The 22,462-nt window shown below is 51.2% G+C and overlaps 1 protein-coding gene across 1 annotated transcript in view; it reads right to left on the bottom strand.

Annotated features, from left to right (window-relative positions):
* The window catches only part of NOL4L (nucleolar protein 4 like), a 58,541-nt gene that overhangs the window by 26,428 nt on the left and 9,651 nt on the right, over nt 1-22,462 (bottom strand). Inside the window, exons 2-4 of the mRNA XM_058814767.1 lie at nt 14,249-14,404; nt 10,586-10,697; nt 6,060-6,169 (exon numbers count right to left, since the gene is read on the bottom strand). Of these exons, the coding sequence (XP_058670750.1) occupies nt 6,060-6,169; nt 10,586-10,697; nt 14,249-14,404 (378 nt within the window). The remainder of the gene's footprint in view (nt 1-6,059; nt 6,170-10,585; nt 10,698-14,248; nt 14,405-22,462) is intronic.

Raw genomic sequence — 22,462 nt, 5'->3', positions numbered from 1 at the left:
CATCTTTACTTTTCCCCCTGGAAATATTTCCCAGCCCCACTTTACAGGTCCTGAACCAAAACCTTGTTGCCAGTTCTACTGGGAACAGCTGCCTTTGATGCCGGTTAACACACAAGGGAATGGGCAGCAGCTCTCCTTACCGAACAGGGAATGTACTGGGAAGAAATGAGGAATTAAAGAGAGGTAGAGTGGCTTCTGGCCCTGCTTATTCTGTGTTCCCAGACACAAGTTCCTGCAGCTTGGCTGTAGCAGGCTTCTACAGGTAACAGGTAACAGGCACCAGGAAAGGTGTGTTTGGTGGAGAGTGATCAGTCCCAATTTCCCATGGCTGGATCTGCATGACAACCACAGCCCCACCAAAAGCCAGAGAAACTTCTAAACATCCCCCAGCCACTTCTCCAGGACCTTAGCTGAGCTGCACAACACCACAGGGAAGTGAAGAGACAGTGGGGAAGGGACTGGTCCATGAGAACGGACTGGAGCTGTCACACGGAGCAAGAAAATACACCCGAGTACCTCAGGAGGGTGAATTGTCCCCAGCACCACTAGAAACAGGCAATGCCACCTCCTTTATTATAGAAAACACCGTTATTAGCCCCAAAACAACCAAGAGTCAGAGCCTTGGCATCACTCCTCACTGGAAGACAAGAGCTGCGGTGGCAGGACCGACCCCAGCCAGCCCACGTCGGTCTCACACTGTTTGCTCACAGCACACGTCACTCTGAACAAACACAGAGCTCACCTGGAGCACTGGGAAAAGTACTGACACCTCCACACAGTGGGAAATAAAAGCTGCCGAGTTTTTACTAGCTGGGAATGCCAGAGTTAATTCCCAGTAAAAAAAAAACGGGTTGCCCTTCACTGAAAGCCGCCCATTCACACCAGGGTGAAACCAGGCTAAATGCATCGGTCATCTGATCTACTGCATCTCATGAGCCTTCAGGCCAAGGATGAAAGTTTTGCTAAAGCATTTTTGCCAGTAAAGAACACTGGTGTGACAGCTGGACCTGGCTTTGCCCGGACTAACTCTGTGGTTAAGAGCAGATCCGAAGTTTCCCAGGCAAAGGCGGCTCCCGGCGGCAGAAGCTCTGTCCCCACTAGAGGGCTGCGCAGCCGAGCAGCGAGGAAATCTGTTCTTAACTCGGTGTCTCTCTGTGCCTGCGGCCAGTGCTCCCTTCTGTGCCTAAGGGTGTGTTTAAGGAACTTCTCTAGTGCTCAAAAATGACTTATAAATTAGCAGCAGGAAACAAATATCCCAAACCATGACAAAACTTCTTGAATGAGAACTATCTAGAGCTCAAGTCAAGTTGATCTAGAGGTATTTATTCCCCCAGAGATGTTTAACACCCTCTCTAATGGATTGGGAAGTACCTTATCATCCTCATGTGATGCAAACGCATCATCCCACTTCCTGTCAAGTACTGCCTGCTTCTGCCTTCCTCACCTCTGTGAACACACACAGCTTTTCTTCAGGATGCCTTCATGAAACACTCAGCTAAATCCAGGTCCCAGGGCTTGTCCAGCAGCTGCCATCTCTACCAAATTTGCTCCTGGTCTCTGGACTATGTGGAATGAGATGTCTGCAATTCTCACTACTGAACTTCCAGGCTGAAAATAAAAACGCAGTGTGCCTTCCTGTATGTGCCTCCCCTCCCTGCCTTCTGCACCCCCAGGACTGGCTGGAGATGGCTCCAAAGCAGAAGGAAGGGAGTGAGCTGCCAAGGGAAGATGCATCTTTGCTGCTCTCAGAGCCTCTGAGACACTGAAGTGAGCAAGCACAGTAATGGGCAGGGAAAAAGGAGGAGGAATTCACATTGCCAACCAGCCTCTGGTCATGAGGCTCTGTGAGCTCTCAAATCCTGCAGAGGCTTGATCCTCACCAGCACCAGACAAGACCAATTCCATGCACATGGGTGGGATTTAAGCCCCTGCACCCCCTTCCAGGATTATCCAGTTGTCTGAGCTAAAACATTGCTTGAAATGGTGCTGTGAAAACCACCTCACATCCATGCACTGTCACACACTCCAGGCTTACAGGGAAATTACTGGATGGATGGGATGTGTGATGGTGCAGGACAAGGCTCTGTCCCTCTCAAACACTTATAAGTCAGTGCAGCAAAGCCATAGCAACAAGGAAAACACTCTTCTTATTTCCCATCCAAGAGCAGCTCCTGCCATTCACTGATTGCGTGACCTTCTGCCAGCAGCCACTGAAGCAATCTTTGAAAACGTTTCTGTATCATTTAAACCTGGTTACTTGGCCCTGGACTGTTCCTGCCAAGGTAGCAGCAACAACTCTGGAGCAGAGAGAGAGAGCCTGGCATTTCAGTGCTGAGATTTGTCCTCTTAAAATCTTTCTATTCCTTCTGTCACCAGTGGAAACCCTGCCCAACAGCAGCATAAAAAATAAATCCAAGGCTGAGGTTGAGTAACACAGAAAAGATTGTCTGAAAAATGACTGCAGTAGAATAACCAATCATTTAAAAATGCTAATATTTAGCATTTGAAAATGAGGTGGAAGGATCTTTACAGATAAATATCAAATATCTTCTATTCATTCCTTTTTGCTGCTAGATTGGAACGGTCAGGAGTTCAGAGATGTTTTAATGCCTTGGTAGATACCATGAAATGGGGTTAGTTCAGCACCCTGGAAAGGGTAAGAGGCCTGGTTTTTCACACATGTGAGAACTGGTAAAAAAATGGGGACAAAGGAAGGTTCCCACCCCAGAAGAACCTGAATGTCCTACTGAACCCAGTATAAGCAACAAGGGTCTCTGCTGTTTTCCACTATCCCAGAACAGATATTCTGACTCCAAAAAGTATATACAAATATATTCTGTGGGAATTCTTCCTTTTGTGAGCAACCACATAAAGAGCTTCTCTTCTGACAGTTTCTTGTCCCTAAGCAGGGATAAAATGCTTTCCTTAAGGTTCTGGCTGTGTTTCTTTCTGGAGACACTGATGCCCTAATAGTGACGTGCTTAGCAGCACTAATAGATTACACTTACAGCACTATTTTTTTTTTTCCCCTGAATAATGAAGTTAAAAGGCCACTTTGGCATAATTTCACTCATTGTTACCCTAAGTGAAGTGAGTTTCTCCTGGTGTTGCTGCATACAAATAATTGCTTTTGGCCAAAGCCAAGGGAAACACGAGTCCATTACTTAATTTGTTTCTATTAACACCATCAAATGTTAGTGAGAGGGAGGCAGCAAAGTGGCAGCACTCAGCCAGAGCAGCCTGGATGTGCTGGTAGATAAAACCCTTGCAGGGGATATCTGCATAGGACAAATTTTAAAAGCAGGTTGTATTTTCTGCCTGTTTTGCATTTGCATAAAAGTCAGAATTATTTCTACTGTCTTTAGAGGGCTCTTTTCAGTTGGCAAACACCTGGAACTCCAAAAGCTGCAACACCTGAACTGTGCAACCCTAACCCTGTGTCACACAGCCTCTGTTCCATGGACCATGCTCCACACAGACTGCCAGGTTCCTCCAGGAAAAAAAGGATGGCACTGTTTTCTTTCCAGTGCAATGTATGAATAAATAGAATAAAATTGGCAGGGGAATTCTTGTGGAGGGAACTGACCCCTGTTATTTGCATTATTACACATATTATCTTCAGCTAGTCTCAGCATTAGCAGCTCCAGGTCCAGCCACAGCTGTCTCAGGAGTGTGGCACTTGATTTCATTCAAGTCACACCAGGGGAAGTTTAGGTTGAATCAGGAAAAATTTCTTCACCAAAGGGGTTGTCCAGCCCTGGAACAGGCTGCCCACCATCCCTGGAGGGATTTAAGCCATGTCAATGTGGAACTTGGGGACATGGTTTAATGGTGGGCTTGGCAGTGCTGGCGGAATGGTTGGATTCAATGATCCTGAAGATCTTTTCAACCTAAATAATTGCATTGATTCCCCAGGGGAAGCCAGGGAATGTCCCATGTCAGAAGGGACTGCACTCAAATGCTGCTGGATTTTCCCCAACCATCTGAATCCTCTCCAGACTTTTGTCATGATGGAAAATTTCAACACTTCAGAAGTCTGAGCAATAGGAATGATCCTTTTTTACTTAGCTCTCAGGAATCAGTTTCAGTAACACAGTGAACAGCAATTTTTACTTCTTCCAAACAGGTTTTTCCCTCGGCTGCTACAGCTTGAAAAGCTTCGAAAGCTGCGCTGCAGTGTAACGACAGGAGCACAGGAGAAGGAAAACTTTAGAGGCAGGGAATAACATCAAACCATTTGATTTATGATCTAAACCAACAACTGCTGGTTGCCTCAGCTGGTCCCTTTTTGTTCCTGCATGACACACGCTTCTATTCCAATCTCTGCAAGCTTCAGGAGTATTCATGTTAGCAGCACATTATATCGATCCAGTGACAGTTCCAGTGCAAACTGCTGCACCAAAATTCAGGGTATGAACTCTAAATTACCAACCAAAGTTTTCAAAACAAGCATCCTTAAGCAGGCAGCTCAAAAACTCAAGATCCACTACTGAAGCCTCCCAGCTTCTGAGTGGTTTGCTATCCTGGGAGCAAGATCAAACTGCAAGGTCAGTTTGCTGCCTGTATAAACTGGGTACAGGAGTTTAATGAAGCTTTGTAGCACACTTCCCTTAAGCACTGTCAGAGCCAAGAGGAACTGGTTGAAAATGCATAAATGGCTACAAGTCAAACCATTCAGTCCTCTGTATGTAGTAAACTTAACTTGAAGCAACCATCCTAAATGCTGGAAAGCACAGCCAGCATTCATGGCCCTGAGTCCCTGGCCTTGGTGAAGAACAGGACTGCAGGATCTGCCACACCAAGACCCAGCAAACAGTGCACAGCCCAAAGGTGATTGGAACATGCTGGCCTATTTATCCAGAAGTGATCCCAAAGTAGCAATCAGATGGCACAAAGAGGCACATCCACCCACTCCATGTGCACAGCCCAGTTCAGCCCAGTCCAGTTCAGCCCAGCCCAGCTGCCCCCCAAATTGTCCACAGCTCTACTGCCTGACCCATCATAAGCACAAAACCTGGCACATCAGCCTTTCACCTTTCACAACCTAAAACAAATCCTGAAACTCACTCAAGTGTCAAACAAGTGCGAAGGAAAAGCTCCAAGACACAGAAGTGCTTCCCACCAGATGCCATTTTGTCCTCCAGCAAGAAGGTTTCACAACAGAAGTGATAGAGCAGCTCGGTATCCCTGCAGCAAACCCACACTTGGCACTTCACACCCTGGCAGTGATGCTCTAACCCACATCCCTTTAGGAAGCTGCTGGATGAAAGCCCCCATCGGGTGCTCAGGCTCCCAGCAATGTTTTCCACCACAGCACCATGCAAATGCTGTCACATCTTGCCACTGGCAGCAATGTGTGAAATCAGGTTCAGGTTTCAGAGTGCTGGAAAGAAAATCCAGCACTGGCTTCCAGTGCAGATTGTGGGGAGCAAGTAAAACATACTTTTCTTTTTATAGACTGTTTCCATGGTGCACAGAGGTTCCCATAGCTAATTCTGCAGCTGCAGAACTTCAGAAAATTGCACAGCCTGGGTATAATCCTGTGGCAGGGTGCCCCATACATCCCCAAAGCAAAATCCAGTGGCTTAACACTGTCACCAAACAAGAGAACCGTGTCCCACTTTGATGTGGGAGCAGAGCGGCTGCAGCTCAAGCCCTCAAGTTGCTGAGCAGTTTAGGAGAGCCCCAGAGCAACCAAAGCCAGGTCTGGGCTTCAGACCCCATCTGCTAAAGCTCCCAGACATCAGTGGGAGATAAACAAATTACTACTTGCCATATTTATTTTTAAAACAATTTCTTAGAAGAACGGTATGTCTAAAGAACAAGCAGACTGTTACAAGCAATAACTTAATCAACCCCATCTCTGCCTCTCTCCACTGGCACAACTCTGAAGCAGTTCAGCTTCCAGGAGATGCAGGATACACTGCCTCCCAATGTGCTGCGCTTGGTCAGAGCCTCACAAGCTCAGACAAACCAGGCATTCCCAAAAACATCCTCCTGGAATCCAAGTGCCCCTCCCCATTCCCCATTCAGCCCCTCGGCACGGGCAGATCGCTCACCTGCTCCTGGGAATTCATCACCCGCAGCTTCATCTGCTTCAGGTAGGTGGAGGTGAGGGGCATGTTGTAGTCAATGATCCCAGAAACCAAGGAGGAAGGTGGCTCGCTCTCTGAAGAACAGAGGAAAAGCTTTATTTAGATGAGGGACCTGCAGGTATGTTCTTGTAACTCAGGGGTATTCAGGAGAACTTCAAATCCCAGGCAAGAGCCACCCGCTGAGAGAAGGTTCCTCTAAGAACGTGACCCCACCAAGAACATAATTACAGAACAGATGTTGTCTTGGGAAAAAAAAATAAATAAGATTAAAAAGCATTGCTGTCACCTGTGAAAAAAACTACACATAGTGTGTAATTTTTCAGTGTCTCTCAAACCTGAGGAAGAAATTGAGTCTTGCTGAAGCCTCAGAAGTGCTTCCAAGCACATGGGATTTATGCAGGGGGTGATGAACAAGGATCTATTTGCAGCTTGCTTCAGCATTGCAAAATCTTGCCAATTTTGCTGGGATTCCCTCAGGTAGGAGTTAACATTAAGGCAATGTATTAAGTATCTCTATCTGGTGATGAAGATTATTTTTAACATCCTCATTAAAGCACAAACTTAATTTTAGAGATCTTTAATTTAAATTGTTCCTGTTGATTCCTCTGGCTGCATCACATTGAGCTCTAGAGATGGCTCCAGGTTTGGATGCTCCTGCAAATCACTCTGTCTGCCCAGGCTGAGTCCCCAAAGCAAATTCTCAGTGATTTCTCTGAATTCTCAAAGATCTTTCTGCTCTGCCACCACCACTACAGATCCTGCAGGACACAGAACATGTAGGCTGCTGGAATGATCTGTTCCAACTCTGAATTTTCAGGCTCACACAGTGGGTTTGTCCAGGAGGAAAGCTGCCATTGTCCACAGGGATGGCTGATGGCTACAAGCAAGATCTCTTTGCCCTCAGCTCAGGCAGATGCAAGTCTGGAGAATTAATCCAGCCTTCCAGCACATGCTGAAGGGATGTGTGGTACCCCCTGGACAGGGAGCTTAAGCAGCAAGAAGGATTCTCAGGAGCTGAAGGTGAACTTATGCTGGGAGGTTTCCATTCCTGCTTCTGAATCTCCCTGGCTGGCTTGCATTTTCTGGGGTCACTGGTTTCACAGGCATGTATGACAGAGCCCTTTGAAAAAGAGCCATCACAAAATGTTTTACAGCACCTCAGAAAAGCCATCAACCCAATCCTAATGGGCCTGCTTCTCAGAAATGCTGAGTGTAAAAAATTCCTGTTGGAACTCAGCAGAGCTGAAGATGCTCCACACCTCTGGAAACACCACATCTATCATGCCTGATTAGGAAATTACCTGACCCCAAAACTGCCTGTAATTGACTTAAACATCACAAAGGTCTTTGCAAATCTTCTCTATCAAGACATTGACTGGGTCCCTGGAAATACAATGCTTTTTTCTCAGGTTCATCTGGTCCATTCCTGGGCAGATGGAGCATTCCTGCCTGTGGGTGAAGGGAAGGGTGGCCAGTGCCACTCAAGCCATCAACTTGCCCAAATATGAAGGTCCAAAGCTTTTAGGAACCTTGTAAACTGATTCCTCCATCTTTTCTCATGGCTGCATATCAGCAGCCTCTGTCACAGTTTGACCTACAGATTAGGAGCACTTACATGTCTCTATAACACCCAAAAGAAACCTTTATTGTGCTGTGATGAAAAGATGCTAAAATCCCAGTGCAAGGGGAGCTTTTTACAGGAACTAAACCTGCCACCTTCCCCAGCTGGCTGAGTTCCTAAGAGTTTGGGAAAGCATTTGCTCAGAGTATCACAGATAGAGCTGCTCTCTGCTGAGGCACAGGCACGGTGAGGTGAGTGTTTGGGATCTCTGAGGATGACAAGTTGCTCTCTGCTGAGGCACAGGCACGGTGAGGTGAGTGTTTGGGATCTTTGAGGATGATAAGTTGCTCTCCTGCCATTCCCCACTCCACTGCTCAGTGCTGCAGAGATGAATGAAGCTGAACAGGAGCAGCTCAGCAACTTCAGATGGGGAGGTAAGTGATCTTTCAGTGCTTAGATTCTGCCTGAAACCATTCTGATGTAAATTTGGAAAAATCCCATTAGAGGCCACAAATTTAATGTGAATTTGTGCAACTGCACCACAGAAGGGCTTGAGCCCAAGAAATCAAACCCTTTTTTTTTTTTTCTTTTTCCCAAGTTATCTGGGAAAGAAAGAAAACCTTTGTTTTAAAAGGCCTGGGGGGCTCCACGGGAACAATCTTCACATCCTATGTCACAAGAGGAAGCTCCTGGAATCCTTTAGCTCATTTTGCAGTTATCTCTATCACATGCCCCACATGTTGGACACACAGATGGAACAAGGAGAAATGGTTTTGATCCTAGCTCCACATTTTTATCACTACACCAGAATTACTCCTAATTTAATAACACTGTAAAGAGATCCCAGTGAAGTCCAGTGACGTTCAAACTTTCCCACAAGCAAGACAATTTGCTTTTTATGAATGATGTGGGTGCCCTGCAGGGTTTGATGGCAGATATGTTTAATTAGGGATTTTTGTGATCACAAATTAAATGTGTTCAGATTTCTTTCACAGACAAGAGAAATAGAAAGAGATGGGAATTACTCAAATTTTGTCATCTTACTGAGTTAAACTTTACCTGTATGTTCCTCTATGTGTGTATGCACGTGCATACATCTTAGTAATTCTTCTATGACCCCACTGAGTTTTTTTAGATGATTTGCTCCTGATAAATTCCTGAATACGTGTTAGTGAAATCAGACACCCTTCCCCAGTAAAAGTAACCTTATCTAATCTACTCAATGCATTTTCACATGTACTTAGTCACTATTTAGGTGCTATTCAGACAGAGAAGCACTTCTGTCCTTTCATTCATGGTGAGTAAGACTTTTTACCTGTGGGATCCTTTGTACTCCTGATTGATTTATTTTTAAGAGAACTGCTAAGGGCCGAAGCTTTATGAAAATAACCACTAACTGACATTCATTTATAAATTTGTTCAGGACAGATGGATGTCAGCCTTGATCATGGTTCCCACAGCTAGGACCACACTGGGGGGGATATCCAGAACACACTGTGGGGGATATCCAGAACCAGGGGTTCCCTGAGCTGCCTCTGAACTGGGATGGGTGTGTGCTGCTGGGAGAAGCACAGGAGATGCAGGATGCGGGGTGGGTGAAAGCCCCTGAAGGAAAACCAGGTTGGACAGGGTTTTGAGCAACCTGATCTAATGGAAAGTGTCCCTGCGGTGGGCAAGGGGGTGGAATGAGATGGACTTTAAGGTTCCTTCCAAACCCAACCAGTCTGTGACTCTGTGAAGGAACCTCACCCATGAGGAATGCAGTGCAATCTGTGTGAAGGTCAGGTTTGCTCCCAGCAAGGCCAAAATTTTCTGGATGTAATTGAAAAGAGGGATCAGGCCCTTAGCTGGCAGAGTGGGAAGTACTGTGGTAATGGAGCTTCAACTAACAGAATTCACATGGAGCTATTTGGGAGAGGTTTTGAGAGTTTTTTAAAAATATAATGAGTACAAAGCATTTCAGTCACTACCTTTGGATAGATGGCACATAATCCACTTACACAAAACCTCTGGGAAGTCCATAGCTCTGCTCCTAGCAGTAAACAGTTGGCAATCAATAGTTAATACAAGAAATTCTCAATTGTTGGCCCTTTTGTTCCTTAAATTCTGCTTCCCTTCCTGATAAGAGCTGCCAAATGAGCCACTTTGCCTTGCCGCTTTTGAAAGTGACCAACTCCCTGCAGTTTGCTTAGGTTTTTTTTGAGTAGCAATTTTAATGGCTGAAATCAACATCACTTTGAACTTGCTTTGCTCTTGATCATGAAAACAAGTTTGTAACTCAGAAAACAACCACACAAACATTTAACCAGCTACTCTGCAAGAGACCCTGGTCCCATCTCCTTCCCACTCCTGCTCTCTCTTGCACCTAAGAAGCTGCAGATTGGATCTGTCCACAAAAGAACCATAACGAGTCAACCACCTCAGTGGCCACACTAATTGTGTGTGTACAGGGGCACAATGTAACTGTGATTTCCAAAACACTTGCCATTATCTAACCCAGGATCCCGTGCTTATCTATTAATTAAGTGTAAATTGCTTCTTTATCAGAAGCTTCAGCTATTCAGACATATTCTGTGTCTTTCAATACAAAATTATCGGTTCCAGGGAAAAACTTTAGGTTATTTTTATAATCATTGAGGTTTCCACCCTCACATGATCATGGGTTGATTGCAGCCATATCTGTGGTATGTTTTGGGCAGCGCTGGGGAAGCTCAGAAAGAAAGCCAGGCTGCTTCTGCTCCCTAAGCTGAAAGAAGCAGGTTTAAGCAATTCCTTCAGCTTGGCTATAAGATGTAACATATCCCAGGTTAGGAAAAGCCTTAGGTTACGATGTATCTCACGGACAGGACAGTGTCTGGCAGCTGTTGGTGGCACTGTGCTGGTGCAAAATGCAGAGTCAGCTCTGCTGGCAGAAGCCACTCGCCCTTACCTTTGGGCTCCAGGCCGTTGGAGTTGAAATGCATCCTCTTCTGGCACTCAGTGCAACTCATGAGGAACCTGGTCACAGCCTCTCTCGGGAGGAAAGCATAGGTCTCTGCAATCTGGGGAAACAACAGACAGCTGTAGGTTCTTGGGAGATGGACAATGGGGTGGAGAGCACGGGGACCGTAGCTACACGTTGTCCCCTCCAGCCCTAAATCCCTCCCTTCAGGACAGCTGTTGGTGGGGAACACTTTGGCAGGGTAACTGATGTGCCACTGAGGCACCAAAGCACAAATGAACAGACCTTTGGTATCCCTGCATACCCAAACCTTCACAGAAACTCCTTCCCCTTCCCCCTTGGAGTCTGGGAAGAGCAAAGCTATGAACATGTAAGAATCAAATGTGAAAGTAAGGCCTCATCAGCTCTGTTTGCATTGTTAATTACCATCACACCAGTAACCTGAAGAATCCATTAATCTTTTGTAAGGGCAGGTCACTTTTTCCCACAATGACAATCAATTACTGTTAATAATACTTTGCACTTCTGTGACATATTTTATCTAGGGAATTGAAAACATTTTTCCAAACAGTAATGAATTAAGTCTCCTGAACCTTTGTGGGGTATGTATTTTACAGATGAGGAAAAGCAAAGGATAAATATTTAAAACTTGAATGCTTGAAGTTAAACACTAGATCCAGACCTAAGCACCCACAGAAGGTGTCTGGCAATCCCTGTTATTGCAATTAATTCCTGCCAACAGTAATTTTATGATATTTCTAAGGATCAAGACTAGGTTATTTGGAGAAGGAACAAGTCAATTTTAATGTAGATTTCTTTAAGGCCATAAAAGACCATCAAATCTTGGAGTCTGACCTGTGCAGCACAAGTCACTTCACCCAGGTTCTCCTGCAGCCCAGTGGCCTGTGGTTTGCCTAGAACATCATCCAGGAAGACATCTGGTCTTAATTGGAAGGCATTAAAAGGTGGAGAGCCCACCTCTCACTTTGGGCTGGCTCCTATGGTTAATCACCCATCCTGTTTGGTCTAAGTGACTTGTCCCAGCACGGCAGTTCCCAAACCAGGGGCCGTGACCCCCACAGGGGTCACAGCACTTACAAGTGGGGTCATAAAGCAGACAGAAATTCAATTGTTTGTGCCAGTCCTCGGGGCTGGGAGCCCTGCAGAAGTGGGGCTCAGGACGGGAAGTGGGGCTGCAATCAGACACCTCGTGGGTGACGGGGCTGAGCTGGGAGGACGGCCCAGGATGTCCTGATCCCCCTCGTGAGGTCACACCGTCCTCCTGCCTGACATAGTTAAAAATTCCTAAACTCTAAAAGTCCACATTAAATACAAAAATACCTAAATTCCGCGCATTTTTGCGCCCTGAGGGGGTGCTGTTCTAGCAGCAGAGCAGCGGGGCAGGGGCTGTGCTGGATCCTGGCTCAGGCAGCGCCGTGCCCGGCTCTGGCTCTGCCGTGGGAGCCGCATCCCTCTCCACTGCGCGGCAGCAGAGCCCGGGCTTTCACACGCACTGAATGCCAGATGGGTGGAAAGTTCAGGCGGGGACCTTGTCCCAGCGCTCAAATGGAGGCTGCAGTGCCGGGTCCTCATGGGATTCTCCTCCTATTTAGCTGCAGCCCCAGCGAGCTCTGTTGTGGCCAGGCGGATGCCAGCTCAGCCTTTGCCTCTGTGTGATATTTATCGATGCACAAGCACAAGGGATTCCCGCAGAAACGCTGAAATGAGGGGCCTGGAAATTGCTGGTGGCAGCCATGGTGGGGTGTCACAGGCAGGGAACTGTCCCCGCCTGCTGCCTGCCGGGCTCAGCCATGTCCCTGCCTCTTTTGCTCCAGCAAGCCCACAGTCTCTGCTGCAAATGTTCAGCTAATTTTAGTGATACAGTTGTTATTTCTCAGCTGATTTGATGCTCTGCAGAGCAGACAGCTTCCTTGATGAGTTATCTCCCTTCCAAACTCCCTTTCTGATTGCCTCCCTCCGGAGGTCATGGACAAGGGCAAACTCTCCAGTGTCTCTAATCAGAAGTGGTGGGGAAAGGGAGCAGGGAGAAGGAGGCAGGGGACCCTGGAGCCTCCCAGCTGGCCACCCAGCAGCGTCCCTTTGTGCACCGTGCCAGGCGTGGCGTGTGCTCTGCACCATTTCACCTTCCAGCTCGGGCTACAAAGGCGCTCCGGGGAGCAAGGGCAGCAGCGAGGGCAGGAGCCAGGCTGGGCAGCCCAGCCAGCAGATCCTGCCAGGTCAGGAGGGGATACACGCTGCTAATGTGATGATCTCAGCTCAAGAGGGAGATGAGGGGTGGAGCGTGAAGCTCTCTCTGACTGCTGTGAGCAGGCCTGGGAAAACAGACGGATCCAGCCTGCTCCCCTGGGGCTGTGCAGGGCACAGATTAGTCCTCCAGAGAGATGAATTGAAGGAATTAGGGAAGGGTCGGAGTCGTCTGCTGGGGAAATGAGCAGAAAGTTTTTGAATTGTGGTCATGCTGGAGGGGCTGCCCCCCCTGGACCATAGAAAGGTCATCACTTGCCCCCAAGCCAGGGAGGGTCAGTGCGTGCCCCAGCCCCCAGCTCTGCTGCAGGGGCAGGACTGAAGTGCTCAGGGCAGGGAGAGATGCTGTGAGCTCTGTGTGCAGAGCCCTGCTCCCCAGGGACTCCATCACATGTGGGAGGCTGCAGGGCACTGAGCTGCCTCACCAGCACTGCCAGCATCACAGTGTGGATGGAGCAGGGACACAGGCAGGCAGGACAGGCTCCAACCCTGTGCTGACTCTGGCAGCACAGAGCTGTACAGAACCTCAGGCATCATCACTGAGGCGAGGGCAGTCTGCAAAGACCTCTCTGAGACATTGTATACACCAGAGAGATGAGCTGCCAACAAACCACTCCTGTCTCTAAGCGACCTGGTCCTTAGGGCTGTGGGATTCAAGGGAGTAGCTTGGTCTTGGACAGTAAATTCAGCTCTTCTTGTAAAAGGAGAGCCCAAACGTTTGCATCGAAGGGCTGTGCAGAGTCAGGAGAAACAGCAAGCTCCCTGGAAAAGCACACTTCAAGCTAAATTATTCCTGACCTAACTAGAGTGGTGTTTCAGGGTGGATAGAGCTGGTTCTTGGCATCCATAGAACCAAGGAACCAAGACAAGACTTAGCTTGGTGCCTGACTCCATTTTGTAACTGAGGAAACCCAGGAGGGGCAGGAGAGGAGGGAAAGGCCACGGCCATGCCCCAGTCCCCCTGTCTGGCTGCTCCTGACCTTCAAGGCCCACAGGAGACATTTCCCTCTGGCTGAGGGAGACAGGGAGGCAGATGACCTAGAGCAATCACAGGACTGGACAAACATTCTCTCATCCATCACTAATACCGAGGATTTCTCCTCCTTCTCCCTTCAGACACGCACAGTGCCTTTGTATGATTGCCCTGCTCTCTCCTCTCCCAGCAGCCGCGCTGTGCTGCCGCTGCAGCCCGGATTCCCCGAGCACAGCTGCTCTGCCTTTAAACCCCTCCTTCCTCACGCCTCCCCGCACAGCCACGCTGGGCTCTGCCTCTCCTCTGCCTGCCGCCAGCGGCTCTGCTCCTACCTGCCCTGCCATCCCCGTTCCCCAGGGACTCTCCCTCCGCTCCGGTGCCCGCCCTGCCCGGGGCACGGGGGGGACTCTCACCGCTCGGTAGGTTTTCTTCTGCCCGGCATGTTTGGGTGCTTTGCCCGGCTCCGACGAGCTTTCCACATGCATCGAGTAGATGATGTCAAAGAAATCTTCCACCACAGCCACGCGTTTCAGAGAGATGCCCTCGGGCTCCGACAGTCCATCTGCCCCCTACAACAGTGCAGGCAAGTTGAGTTAGTGTCAGCGATGGGTGACAGGGGTGACGAGATCGGCCCGGGGCTAATGTGGTTGGAGGGGGCAGAGTGGCTGTGCTCCCGCCTCGGGCTGCCTTGGGCACGGGGGATGTGGGGGATAAATTAAACATCGCTTCAGGGAGGATCCTGCTGTAGACAGGGCAGTGGCGGCTGCTGCTGTTGCGCTGCTAAAGCTGGCAATGAAATTGGGCCAGGAGTAAAAAACAAGGGAAGAGTCCAGAGTGGAGTCACAACTGATCAAGAGATTCAATTTCCGTAATGTGGGATGGTTTTGCTAGGCGGGGAACAGGCGGGGGAAGCTCTTTGGACCTGCACATGGTGCTAAACCACCCTGGGAAGCCCTGAGATGTGAGGTACTCTTGCTGGCTGCAGTCCCCGTGGACATGGATCAGCCAGCAGGACAAGATTTCACTGTGATGCCAGGATACAGCCCCTAAAGGAAGGAGCCAGCATCCCCTCCTTCCCTGCACTGACCTTTCCAAGGCTCCCTCCCTCTCACAGACGCAGAGCAGCTGAGCGCTGGCAGCAGCAGCACAGCTCTTTGTGTGTTCGGATGTGCTGGAGAGCAGGAGGCAGTAATTCTGCCACACGACAGTGGTGACAGACTGATGGGAGTGGGAAGTGTGGGGAGCAGTGCTCCTCCGAGCTGACTGGCACCAACGGTGTCAGCTCACACTGGCAGGGCTTGCCGTGGGAAGGGGAGGCAGCCTCTGGGACCCGGCAGCTGCCATCGGCACTTGGCACAAAGCACCAGGGCAGGAAGGGCTCCTGGAAGGTGGTCAGTGGCTACTGAAATGGCAGGGGGGTCTGAGAAAGGGCCAGCCTTTGGGAGGTCACTTAGCTTGCTCCTGGAAAAAATGCTATTTTTGCATAGACAAAAAAAAAATTGAAAATATTATATCTATCTATGTATGTATATATATGTATGTATATGTATATATATATCACATCCCTTTAAGGGCTGCTTTCCAAAAGTAATGCATGGATGTTGTCCAGTGGGTACCCACCAGGCAGCTAAGCAGCAACCTGCACATCTAAATTACCTGCAAACTACCTTTTTCACGTGCATTCACACATCCCTGAGGGCAGGCAGGAGCTGGCAGGGAGCTGTGGGCAGGGTCTGGCAGGGGTCTGCATGCAAAGGGAACAGCCAGTCTCCTAACCTGAATTTGTGCTGTCCTTGCTCGGGCTCTGTGTATCTTACACAGCCTATAGATTGAATAAATGCTGTTCTTTAAGCCACCAGTGAAGGGCCTCTCAAAGATCAATCAGTGAGTGGGCCCACCTTCTGCTGGAGCTACCCAACATCTCAGAGGAGCAGTCATTTAATGTACAGCGCTGCCTATTAGAGTTGGCTCCTCACCCCAATTTCGGAACAGAGACTGCCTGTCCTGGGCACGGGCTGCAGTGGGACGGAGGCTGAGCTCACCCGGGACACGGGCACGAGGATTTTCCAACACAAACCACCTCTCCCCTCCCCGGGGAGCCCCGAGCCGGGGCTGAAGGTGGCTGTAACAAAGAGAATATTGAGAGCGAACACAAGGGGCAGGGTGGCAGGGCTGCGTGGTGGGGGTCGGGAAACTTCGCCCCAGGGAGTGTCTTTGAGGAATATAGATGTAATTTCTTCTGTCACCGTTCAGAGAGTTTCAGTTTAATCGAGGGCATGGGTATTCCCCTGCCAAGGAGGAGCGGGCATTAGGAGGCTTCCTACTGACCAATAATCCTCAGAGCAGGGTTGAAATGAGGATAATTACAGAAACAGGACAAAGGAAAATGCAGCAGGGGAAAAGCACAGTCAGATCTAACAAGCAGAGCCCTCAAAATTAAGGCTGTAACCAACCCTGTATGCAAGTCATTGTTTCCAACCAGCTAATATCCTCCTCCCTGCACGGCCAGCAGGTCCCTGTTTCCTCCCCGGTTTCAGGAGGAATGCAGTGAAGGTAACCTCAGGGTCTGGGCATTGCCACAGACTCCCTGCACACCCAGCAGCGCTCTCCTCTCCACCCCAGCTGGAGCCGGAGCTGCCTCCTCAGCATCCCACTCCCTGCAGGGATCCTCCATCCCCTCCTCAGCCTTGTGACTGCTCTCCCCGTGATGATTATTTAGCTTTGGGAAGCAGGTGAGATGCAAGCAGTATCAAAGCCACTAGGTATAAGAAGCCGTATCAAGTCAGTGCCTCCAGGATTAGGGAGGTTTATATCTGGCAATATATCCAAATGTTGACCTAGGATTTAAGAGGACACGTGTGCTGTAAAGTACCTCTCCGAGGGGCCCACGCCCCTCGGGTTCCTCCTTCCACACCCAGCATTGCTCACCAGTATTCAAGGCATGAGTCAGAGCCCATAATATCTCAGAAAGGCTTAAAACCCCTCAGGTTTAAATAGCAATAAAAATTCAGGGAAGCAGAATGGGAAGAAGGGATGATTTTACCCTGTCCTGGTGTTGGGGCTTTATTAGAAGTCACCTGCCCCCACAAGGAGTAAAAGATTTCAGGAGCAAAGCTCAGCCGTGACAGAGGTGCTTGGAAGCGGGTGGCATTTCAGGCACTGAGGAGTCCCTCTACCACCTTCCAGCCATCCTCCTTTTCCCTATATTTACCCAGCACGGCTCTGTCTCTCCCCCTTCCCAGTCTCTCCTTCTCTGTGTACTGTGCCCCACTGTTCTCACCCCCCTTTCCTCTCATCCTCCCCACCTTCCCAGAGCTGTGAGCACTCTCAGCTCCTCTCCTCCATCAGATCTTTCTCTTCCCCAGTGTCCTTTGTCTATTTCCACATCTCTGAGCACCGGTACCCCGGGGACCCTCTGCCCTAGGACCGCTCCCCTGGGCCTCGCTGCCCCTGCAGCTCCTGTGTCCCTGCTCCATCCCGCCGAGCCCGGCCCCTCCAGCACCGGCGGATCAGCGCCGGGAGCCGCCTCTGCGGCCCGAGGTCGCCTCCGTGCCCGGCCCCGGGCGGCGACAGCCATTTCAGGCAGCAGCGCTGTCCCGGCTGCGCCGCGGGCCGGGCAGCGCTCCCAGGGCCCGACCATGGCGCTGCCAGCGCCCAGCCCGGCACCTTTGTTCTCGGCAGCCGCCCCGGGCACGCTCGGCCCCCGCCCGGCCCGGGACGGGGGCGGTGCGGCGGGAGGGGACGGGCAGCGCCCGGGCAGCCCCGAGCGGCGGCGCGGGGTGACATCTGCCGCGGCGGGAGGGAGGGAGGGAGGGAGGCAGGGCCCGGCGAGCCCCCCCGCCCGGGCCGGGCTGGGGCCCGCCGGCAGGTAGCGGGTAACCACGGCAACCGGCGGTAATCCGCTCCCCCGGGCCCGCCGCGCCGCCCCGCGCCCGCTGCCCCCGCGCCCCGCCCGGCGCGGACCGGCCCGTGGCAGGCACCGGCGGCGGCGGGGCCACTGCGGCCGGGCCCGCACCTCGCTGAGCCCGGGACGGGCGGGCAGGGACAGGGGCAGCGGCAGGGACAAGGGAGGATTCCTGCCATCCCCGGCACCGCCATCCCGCCGGAGCTCCGCTCACTTCTCGAGCCCCACTGCAGCCCTGCCCCGCTCCCACAGCCCCGCCACACCCCCGCAGGGACCTGCCCCGGCTCCCGCAGCCCTGTCAGGCTCCCACACAGACCTGCCCTGGCTCCCGCAGCCCTGTCAGGCTCCCACATGGAGCTGCCACGGCTCCCTCAAGGACCTGTCATGGCTCCCAAAGCCCTCCCATGCTCCCACATGGATCTGCCTTGTTCCCACATGGATCTGCTGTGGCTCCCACACAGCCCTGCCATGGCTCTCACAGCTCTGCCATCGCTCCTACACAGCCCTGCCATGGCTCCCACAGCTCTGCCATGGCTCCCACATCCCTGCCACGCTCCCACACAGCCCTGCCATCGCTCCTACACAGCCCGGTCCTGCCTTGGATCCTGGCAGCAGCACCCCCACATCTCCATGGCCAGCCTCCTCCACCCACCCAGCTCCCTGTGCTCCCAGCAACCTGCTGTGTCTCCAGCAGCCCCTGTGGCCATTCCTCAGCAGCCCAGCCTGGGTGTGAAAACTGCCATAATGGGAGATTTTCACAGCCAAACTGCAGCACTGACGAGCTAGCCCTGTTTTCTGTGGGGCAGCAGATCCTCAGCCAGCAGCTGCCACCTGATCCAGTCCGTGCTGCCTGCAGTGACCTCCACCCCAGGCCCCAGCGACCTGCCACCACCCCAGCGAAACCAGACCCAACCCAGGCAGCTCCAGGGAGGCCAAGGGATGACAGCAGCCTTCATGCACAGGACTTCTCAACCCTGCAAGCCCTTCCCCAACTTGGACTTGGGTTTGGGAGAATTTGGGAGCATTTAACCAGAGCTCTCCAAAGCCTGCATGCTCCCAGCTCCTCTTCAGGCTGACTCTGATAGACACTGCCAGAAGAACTGGAAACTGCCCGTTCTGGGCTCAGCAGCATGCAGGGGCTTGGCTGTGCCCTTGCACTGGCTGGCAGGGCAATATCTGCCTTCCCCAGTGGGACTGGCAGTTCTCCTGGGTCCAGGAAGCTTCACAGCTCTGCAGGGAAGCATCCCTTCTCCAAGGGGGTTATGCTGCAGGACCATCAGGCTGGGACTGCTGGGGCAGGAGTGGGATGGGAGGGAGTGCCGACTGCTTCCCCATCTGCTGTGCTCAACGGCAGATAAAACACTGCCCTGGCCCTCGCACCAAGGCCGATACCAGCCCAATTCAGCTTCCTGTGAGTCAAAAGCAGCTTCCTGCCAGCAGAGCCCTGCCTGATAATGGCTGTGTTCTGCACTCTGCCCGGGAGCAGACCCTCTGCCCTCGCCTCTCCTTGCACTTCCCACATGAAAGCGTTCCCTTCTGTATCTCCCAACCACAGCATCTCCCCGCCCCAGCACGTTAAACTAATTTCCTGCTGCTGCCTGGAAGGGCCACTGTCACCCTCATCCCTGGGACAGCCCAGCTGGATGTTTGGGGCCAGCCATATCGAGCTGTCCCTCAAGGTCACCTCCCTTGTACACAGACAGGCCACGGCTGGAGCTCTGCCTGTGCTCCAGCTGCTCTGCCTGTGGGACACAGCCACTGTCCCCAGCCAGGTCAGGGTCAGAGCTCTCCTGTCCCCTGCTGGAGTCACCCCACGGCATGACCGTGGGTTCCCCAGCTGACACCAGCAGCAGTGCCATTCCTGTGGCACTCACCCATCCCTCACCCTTTCTTCCAGCCTGGGGTGGCTCCTGCTGCTGCACAAAGGAGGATCCCTTTTTTGAGATGAGCAAAGGTGGGGTTTGGGTTTTATCTGAGCACTCTGCTGCTTTTTCCTCTTTGAAGCATCTTTCTAGTTTTCTACAAGTTGTATTTTGTTCTAAGGGAATTTTTGGTCTTCTGACAAAAATGCTCAGCTGCACCATGGAGTGGATGTGCACAGGACAAAGCAATTGGGACCTATTGGGATCAGAAACCGTGACATACAGGATGGGATGTAATCCTGCCATGATGCCAGAGACTTTTATCAATCTCTCCAGAGATCATAGAAACATGGAATGGTTTGGATTAGAAGGGACCTTAAAACCCATCCAATCCCTCTGCCATGGTCAGGGACACCTTCCACTGGACCCATCCAACCTGGCCTTGAAGACTTCCAGGGATGGGGCAGCCACAGCTTCTCTGGGCAGCCTCACAACCCTGACAGGGAAGAATTTCCTCTGAACACCAGGATTTCTCAAGTCCATCTCCCTGGGCAGCCCATGGCCCCCCAGTGACCACCTGTGCTGGCACTGTGGACACCACCAGCCCACAGCCCACGGCCCACAGCCCACCTCTGCAACTGCTCCTCCTGCACAGGCTTCAGCACCAAAACAGACGGTTTATTTCAATATGGACTCTTACAACTTTTGATCAAGAAACTGTTCTTGGTACTTCTCATCTCTGGGAAGTCAGCCCTTGATTGGCTTCTATATTTAGACTTCTCCAGGGCTTTAGGAAGTTCACTCCTCATGGTATTTAGGTGTAGGATGAAAGCAGCTTTTGCGGGGGATATGTTAAACCACAGCAGGCTCCCTCTGCTAATGCTGTGAGGAGAAAGAGGAGCTAGATTCCTCGAACTTCCCTCTTCCCCTTGCCCCTCATGCCAGGGGCACAGAGCATGCCTTAGAAATAGGCACCAGGAAGACACTGGGCTGAAAACAGTATCAGCTGTACTGCTCATAATAAAAGAACCCACAAGAAGATGATGGGAAATGCTCTGACTGACAGATTTTGCTCTTTTTTTTCTCCTGGAAATATTTTGCTAGGGAATTTTTCTGATCATCTCTGGTTTAAAAATGGGAGAAAAGCAGTTGCTAAAATGCTGATGGTGCTTCCCTGTGCTGAGCATTTTGTGTTGTGTCTTGTTGCACCAAGCAAACACGAAGCCCCATCCTGCACTTAGAGCTCCAGCTCCACTCACTGCAGTGAAAACAGCCCCAGCCCTCCTGAGCAGCTGAGCATCCCTCTGGCCCAAGAGAGCTCACTTCTCCTGGGGAAACTGAGGCACAGCAAAAAATAATTTTCCCGATACTCTCTGCTGACTCAGGCCAAGACTGGGGGCATTCACATTGTTTCTCTAGCCAGAACTGTACACAATACTTTTTTTTTCTCCCAAAGTAAATACTTCCTCATGAGGGGAGCCGGGTGCTTTATTTTTAGCTGGCAAACACAGCTGAGGTGTGTGTCTTTCACAGGGCACAGGAGCAGAGCTAGCTGCTCTTTCAGCAGCTGAGCCATGGGGATGGGTCCAGGCCTTTGCTCTGACCTCAGCTTATTCCTCTCCTGGCTCCCAGGCCTGGGATTAAAAACAGAGCAGCCTGGGAGGGGCGAGCCTGGAAATGGCAGCCCTGCCTCCAGCTGTGGAGAGGGCCCAGGTGCAGGGTGCCAAGGGGAGGTTGGTGTGCTCAGGGTCTGGTGGGCGGCTGGGGACGGGGCTGCCATCCATCCCAGGGCTGCCTGAAGGACAGAGGAGAAGCCCAGCAGGAAGAGATTCTTGCTCAGATGCCTGCTTAGAGACTCCTTGGATGCCTGCTCTGCCCGGGAGGCAGAGGACATTTTGCACGGCGCAAGAGAGAGCAGAGCTGCCTCTGCCAGCACCAGGCTGTGTGCCGGCAGGGAGGCTGCAGGAGCAGCTGCATCTGGCAGGCAGTGCAGGCACAGGGCTCCCCAAGAAATGTGACCCTGGCAGTAAGCACAGGGCTCCTCAATAAATGTGACCCTGGCAGTAAGCACAGGGGCTCCCCAATAAATGTGACCCTGGCAGTAAGCACAGGGCTCCCCAATAAATGTGACCCTGGCAGTAAGCACAGGGGCTCCCCAATAAATGTGACCCTGGCAGTAAGCACAGGGCTCCCCAATAAATGTGACCCTGCACCTGCTGGACACGAGCAAGGGGGAGCTGGCTCTTTCAGGGATAACACAATACTGAGTGCTGTGGGGCAGCCCAAGCACTGCTTCACTTGGGTTTGGTGAGAAAGGTTCCCGCAGCCTCATGAGTGGAGCACCTGACTGACCTTCCTGGGAAAGTGCTCCCTGGGGCTGTGGATTTCCCACTCCCTGTCAGCTGGTGAGCATCACCCTCCTCTCTGATGTGTGAGGGACCTGGGTGGGAGAAGTGGCACACTGTGGGTGCCAACAGGGAGGAGATCACGAGCACTATTATCTGGGGATTATTATAATATTGCAGTGTTTCTTAATATTTTGAAATAGGCAGGATTTGCACAGAGGAACTGTGGATGCTCTGTCCCTGAAGTGCTCAAGGTCAGGTTGGACGGGGCTTGGAGCAACCTGGGCTAGTGGAAGGTGTCCCTGCCCATGGCAGGAGGTTGAAATGAGATGATCTTTAGGGTCCATTTCCACCCAAACCCTTCTAGGATTCTATGATTCTAAAATGTGAGATTGGTGGCTTTTTTAAAAATATATTTGCAAAGGTGAGCAGTGATTTCTTATTGTTATTTGGATCTTGGTTTTGGTGATTTGGGGGATAATGCTATTGGAATGGAAAAAAAGGGGGAGGGGAAAT

Source organism: Ammospiza caudacuta, chromosome 15 (assembly GCF_027887145.1).
Source record: "Ammospiza caudacuta isolate bAmmCau1 chromosome 15, bAmmCau1.pri, whole genome shotgun sequence".
NCBI classification, from domain to species: domain Eukaryota; kingdom Metazoa; phylum Chordata; class Aves; order Passeriformes; family Passerellidae; genus Ammospiza; species Ammospiza caudacuta.
Note: the sequence above shows the minus strand (reverse complement) of the source record. Positions and strands in the feature narration are given on the sequence as shown.